At 37.3% G+C, this 6,624-nt stretch overlaps 1 protein-coding gene across 2 annotated transcripts; it reads left to right on the top strand.

Annotated features, from left to right (window-relative positions):
* Positions 1-4,512, top strand: LOC103981799 (receptor homology region, transmembrane domain- and RING domain-containing protein 1). Of its 2 annotated transcripts, none has more exons than XM_009398542.3 (4): positions 1-573; positions 982-1,206; positions 2,020-2,424; positions 3,527-4,512. In XM_009398542.3, the coding sequence occupies exons 1-4, from the start codon at positions 420-422 to the stop codon at positions 3,940-3,942; spliced, it is 1,200 nt and encodes a 399-aa protein (XP_009396817.2). In that variant the 5' UTR covers positions 1-419; the 3' UTR covers positions 3,943-4,512. The 2 variants fall into 2 exon arrangements, with proteins under 2 accessions (XP_009396817.2, XP_009396816.2); XM_009398541.3 differs by having other exon boundaries at positions 3,392-4,512.
* Positions 4,513-6,624: the final 2,112 nt, after the last annotated feature.

Here is a 6,624-nt window from a genome sequence, read left to right as displayed (position 1 = left end):
AGGGGCGTTTGGGGCATCAGGAATAGGGCAGATATACTCCGATGCTCGGACCGACCTCGTTGCTCCACCGCTCTCCCTGTCGATACCTCACCTCGCCCCCCTCATGGAATCCACTGTCTTGGTCCTTTCCTTCCTCACTGCTCCTCTCCTCGTCCAGAATTCTCCGGTGATCTTTCACCAATCCTTTTCTCCATCTCGGAGCTCCATTATCCCGGTTTTTCTCTCTTGATTTCGAGAAAGATCCCTTCTTTCTGTGAAATATTTTATTTTGGTGGTCCTCTCGTCGTCGATGACTCGTGTGCATTTCTTTCAGAGTCACGGGACTTCGATGAGTTCTGGGCAGTTGCAGCATTAGGAGAGAATAGAAGGACAAATTTGGGTTTTTGGAAGTGGTTAGGGTTGCGTATTGCTGTGAGTTTATGGGAATGGGTTTGTCGAAGTATGAGGCTGTGCCAAAGACTACCTTATTCGCTTTCCTTCTTCTTTGTCTGCTGGTTGGGTCGGCGGGTGGCAATTTGGTGCTGATCGGCAGAAATGTATCATTGACATTCCCGGATGTCGAGGCCAATTTTGGTGAGTGCTTCATCTTTTTGAAACTAAATGTCATTCTATATGTTCATACTCTTGCTTGTCTTAGTATTTATTAGCTATGTACGCTTCCATATTCCACATATGCGAAATACGGTACCTTGGCCACCTGTTAATTGTCACTGCTTCCTAAAACATTGTGGTTTAAGCACTTTTAAGCTGGGTGACCTGTTATTGGCATGTACACATTTGATATTAGCCTATATAGGTTTGTGATTTAGTTGGTTTTTTATGTTAATTCTGTCATTTTTGTCAGTTAAAGATATCTTCATTCACCAGGGTTTTCAATACCATGGGGAGGATCAAGGAATCACAACAACATCCACCGTGCATTTCTTATTTTCTTTTTCTCATGTGTAGTTGCCACTAAGTTGTTTTTCTTTGTATGTTCAGCTCCATCGGTAAAAGGATCTGGTGAGAATGGGGTATTATATGTTGCCGAACCACCTGATGCATGTGCTCCATTAACAAATGAAGTTGCTCAAGGTTTAGATTCTCGATTTGCATTGATTATAAGAGGAGGATGTACATTTGATGTTAAAGTCAGAAGTGCACAAAATGCTGGCTTCAAAGCTGCAATTGTATATGACAATGAAGATAGAGGTTCCCTGATTTCAAGTAAGTTGCCTTAATTTTGTTTGTCATAACTTGCATTCTTTCTAAGCAATAGTCACTCTATGTTCTATCTACAAAGTTGAGCATTTTATAATTATCAAAATCCATCAAAATCTTGATAAAATATAATATGGTACGAATGCTCCATAAAGAATTTTGCAACCCTTTTTGTGATCTTGACTCACCTGATAAACCATTTTCCCAAATTGTTCGCCTCAAACATATTGGTTTCACGGAATTTTGAGTTTGTAAAAATTTGGATGGATTGTTTTTTAGAAAAAAACAACTCGAAAGCAATAAAGGTGTTTCTATTCAACTGATTTCTAACTCACCAAAGTATAAAAAAACATTTGACAACTTAGGAATAGGCACAAACAAATACAATCATACTATCATGCAACTTCTAGTAGTATTCATCAAGTAAACTTAACTAGTACACTTCCACCAGAGGAAAGAAGTTGTGACTTGACAAAACTTAAGGTTTTGTACTTACTCTAGCATGAATCAGTGTTAACCTAGTGAAAGTTACTATCTATCTTCTAAAATCTTACTTGATGTGTATAAGATAGTTTTATCTGACTTCCATTTTCCTTTTCCTTGCATCTGTCCCAAATTGTGGCAGCTGCTTGTGTTCTGTTTGTGAAGGTGCTGATGGATAAGACTAGCTTTGCATTTAGTCCAGATGATATCCGGACACTGCTTTTTCCATGCTTCTTCCATGGAGGCAGTATTGGAAATCTGGTTTTCAGATATTGTTGTCAGATTCTTGAAGTCCTTTGATATCTATTGATCCATCGTTCTATGAACATATTGTAGTGGCAGGAAATTCAATTGGCATCCATATCCATGCTGTGTTTGTTTCTAAGGCCTCTGGCGAGATACTAAAGAAATATTCTGGTCGGACTGATTTGGAGTTGTGGATTATACCCACCTTCAAGAATTCAATATGGTCGATTATGGCCATCTCCTTCATATCACTACTTGTCGTGTCTGCTGTGCTTGCTATGTGTTTCTTCATCCGCAGACACCATATCAGGCATGAACGGCCTAGAGTTTCTAACGTTCGAGAGTTCCGTAGAATGAGCAGTCAACTGGTTAAAGCTATGCCAAGTCTCATATTCACCTCAGTTGTGGATGATAATTGCACTTCAACAACTTGTGCTATTTGCCTAGAAGACTACAATGTTGGGGAGAAGCTTAGGCTATTGCCATGTCATCATAGTGAGTATCTTGGTTACAACTTGATCACCATTAAATTTTTTTTCCCTTTTTAATTATGTGAAGCAAAAGGCCTTTTGTTTTATAAATCTACCCCATTTAATGAAGTTATTTTCTTCTGTGTTCGACTTGGTTATCTGGACTTCTTGTGTGCATATTTGTTTGTTAATTCTGTCTTGCCCTTTTACTTGCAATATTGTTAATCTTGGCATATCAAGACTTTACAATTTTCATATCATTCTTATGCAATCCACAATATTAATATGTTGATCAGTTTTGAGATCAGAAATTTCCAGAATGTAATTGTGAATTTTGGTCATCAATTTCAGTGGAAGTATAGTGAGCTTCATATACCATCTACCCTCAGGAACCAGTTGGGAATCTGATATTTCATTCAAAATTCAACTTTCTAATGTCTGCTTCCCTTTTCAAACAAAATTTATAAAATAGTTGATATTTTTCTTCATCACTCAGATAACCATGTTTAAACTTCTTGTTGTGGTTCATACTATCTAATGTCAGACAATTGTACTTAATTATTCTTGAAAAAATTTTCAGTTGTTTATTGATACATCATTTTGGTGAGAACTAATGTGGTAATAAAATGAGTCAAAAGATCCACATTGGTGGTTTATAAGCATAGATTTTTCCATTCCCAACTGAAAAAGCCCCTTTAATGGGGTGACCAATGGGCTAAAGTGGACATAAATCATCAAGAATATCATTATGTTGTTTGTAGGAACCTTTGGCCTATAATTTTAATGTTGTTTTCATTTTTTTTATTAAGATTTAACTGTCCTATGGTTGGAGTCACTAGATCATCAATGATTTAATCTAAAACCACCACCTAACCAGCAGATAATTCATTACTGTTTCTATAATATGTTTAACCATTTCTTTTTCTGGTGCAATATAATATGTATATTTAATTTACTAATCGATCTAATATTCCTTGTTAAATCATTGACAGAGTTCCATGCATTTTGTGTCGATTTCTGGCTCACTAGTTGGAGGTCTTTTTGCCCTGTTTGCAAGCAAGATGCTAGGGCAGGAATACCTAATATTCCAGCTTCTGAGTACACTCCTTTACTGTCTTCTGGTGCAGCAACTCCATCTTCCAATGCAGGACTATCATCATTTTGCTCATCCATGGCATCGTCCCCAGCCATCCAAATATCTCCTCGGCGGTCACAGTCAAATTGCCAACCACATTCATTCTCTAGTGCTCGTTCCCCAGCTACTCAAATAGCTACAATGACTCCCCATTCACAATCAAGTTCGTTCTCTAGTGCATGTATCGCTAACCCACAAAGCTCTTATGGTCACTCACAAGCATTTAGAATTGGTAGAAGTTCTTTGGACCCTAGAAATGCATCATCTCATAGACCTCAAACTTATCTTCTATCATCTCATTCCTTGGAATTTCCTGGGTCATCGTCTATCAATTCAGGACTTGCATCCTCTTATATTCTTGGTTCAAGTTATGTGTCCCCGAGCAACCTTGCTGCATCTTCGAGTTGACAGTCATACTTGAGACATTGCACTGAATCAGGTGCAAGCCTATCTGAGTTGGCCTCGGCTCAATCTCCGCCAGGATGTTGATTTATATCAATTTTCTGCAATGAGGTCTTGAACTATGTACAGCTGCAGTTTTGCTGCACGTTATCAATTCTTTGTTGTATGGGTTGTCAGATCCTAGATGGCAGCATGAGTTGCAGTAACAATTTGATTCACTGTTCTACAATGATGTGGTGGTTCATGTGCTCAACATGATTATTCAGGTTTTATGGTTTCGATCTAATTTTGTGTTTGGCTGCTGTCATCATTGTGTGATGGGATCACAAGATGCTGATTTGCTTTGATGTGTAGAAGTGTTGGTCATTGATTGTTTGAGGACAAAACATGCACTTACATGAGACGGGTTCTGTAATCTGTGGATGAGTTAGCCTCCTCTAAGATCTGTGGCTACAGTGTATCTTTCAGACTTACAGCCCAAGGGTGTCAATTGAATGTTGGATGTAGTGTGCCATGTAGTTTATTACCAAGCGTAAAAGCTTTGCAGGTATATAAAAAAAATGATTTTTTTGCTCATTATCCTGACCCATGTGACATAAATATGTCGTGAACCCTATGTAGTTTTATCTACCGTTGGCGAAGCTAAATCTTATCTGTTAGCCACTATTTTACAGTTCTACTCTAATGATTTTGTCGCTCGACTCCAGAGAAATCCATCTACAAGCCAAAAAATTTGTTGCTCGGTTAGTGGCTGTTCATTCACTGAATCATAAATTGTCACAAAAATCACTGCATTCTGGCATAAATTTGGATGCTGTCAGGTTGGATTGTTTACTTTCTCACACTTTTTTCTTTCTGTATCTCATAGATCATATTTTCATCCAGAATACAAGCTGTTCACTGTCGCTTGACATGGCTGTCAGATTGCAAGTCACAACCTCAGTCTACAACAAACTGAGCCACACAAGTGCAGGCTAAGCTCCCAGTCGACTAAAAGCTTCAACAAAGGCAGTTTAGGATGCTTCTTTAATTGCTCGTGCTCTTCTTGTTCCTTTTTCTGGGGCTCTGTAAAAGCAGAGATGCTTTATCTGATCTTTTTGTTCTTACTGCATAAAGGTCTTCATTCTTTCAAGGAGGAGGTCAGGGAGCACTCTTTATGTAAAGAATGTGACACGCTTCCATAAATAAATCTGCCTTTTCCTCCTAGGAAACCGAGGTAAAGAAGGTAAGAAATCAAAGCTAGAGGTGATTGATTCTGTAACAGCCTTAATGTTGAGTAATATTGTGAAATACACAGAATAGTTGAACTAAAATTGTTCTTGTGGAATGTGTATAACAGGATACCTTCTCAACCAAGAATCTTCTCGTGAAATCTGTGTGCCAAGTGTCTCAAATATGTGTACTTGGGGAATTGTCCTTTTAACAGGCTAAATGATGGTAATCTTGTGGAGATTGGCCTTTGCTGATTCAGGTTGCTTGAGATCAGTGGGTTGTGTCAACTTTATCATGATAAGATGTTGGGGACTATGATATCTCCTGCTGCTTCATGCTGTCATGGGGTCATTTCATCATAGGTTCTGAATCTTAATCAATTCTGATTTACTTCTCTCTCCACTTCTTTTAGTTTTCCTGGTGGATAAAAGTCACATTGCACAGAGAGTCATGGAGATGCAATAAAAATGGTATAATTTTGTATATAAATAGGCATAACTTGTTCTTCTCCATGCAACTGCCAGCTTGATGATTGTGTAGGACTGATGTTGCTGCTGCTTTTGTATGTTCTTAGTACTTCCTTCACATGAAATTAAATTATAGCCCGAAGTATCAAACACAGATAGTATGTTAAATCGAATTTAAAACAGTATATAATATAAGATCTATTCATTTATATATATATATATATAGAGAGAGAGAGAGAGAGAGAGGGAAGAAGCTTTGAATATTGATGGGACGAATAATTTGATGGGAATTAAAGAGGATCAACTCATGAAATAAAATATTGATAATATGTGCTCCCAAGTTTATCAAATGTGTCGTCTCCCTCAATTGAGACAATTGAGTTAAGCACTTCATGGATCATCAAATTTTCAAAGAAATATGAAGTGAGGCAATGTTGGAGGAATAATTCCACTTCGTGTCCTTAACTATGCTTTCGTAACACACTCTAAATTGAACTTATAATGGAGATTCTATTCTTCATACCAAGTACAAGTATACTTTGGATGGAGTGAGTTGGACGAGATCTATCAATCGAGTTGTGTATGGTTCAAATATATAATGCAAATTATGTTGTGATTGGTCCTTGGTGAAATCCACCATTGCAAACGGGGGTAAAATAGTCATTTTAACTTACACAGTTGCCACCCTTAATCATGTCGATGCAATGATGAGATAGTTATCGCTTTTTATGAAAAGCCTAAATTTACGTGAAAGTCCAAACCTATATCTAAATTCTAACATTCCCATCCAATTGGATGAAGAATTACTAGGGCTTGACACATGATTTATTTAAACTCATGATTTACTCTAAAAACATGATAAAAAATCATCAGCATTACGAAGCACATAACTTATCAGCATTACTAACATGCTAAAATTAAGCTAATAATTTTTTTTTTGAATGGTGATCCCTCCTTTCGATAAAGATTTTTATAAAAAAAAAAACTTAGATCTAGTCATAAATTAGTA

The sequence above is a fragment of the Musa acuminata genome, chromosome BXJ3-4 (genome assembly GCF_036884655.1).
Source record: "Musa acuminata AAA Group cultivar baxijiao chromosome BXJ3-4, Cavendish_Baxijiao_AAA, whole genome shotgun sequence".
Lineage (NCBI taxonomy): Eukaryota > Viridiplantae > Streptophyta > Magnoliopsida > Zingiberales > Musaceae > Musa > Musa acuminata.
This window is presented reverse-complemented; position numbering and strand designations above follow the sequence as displayed.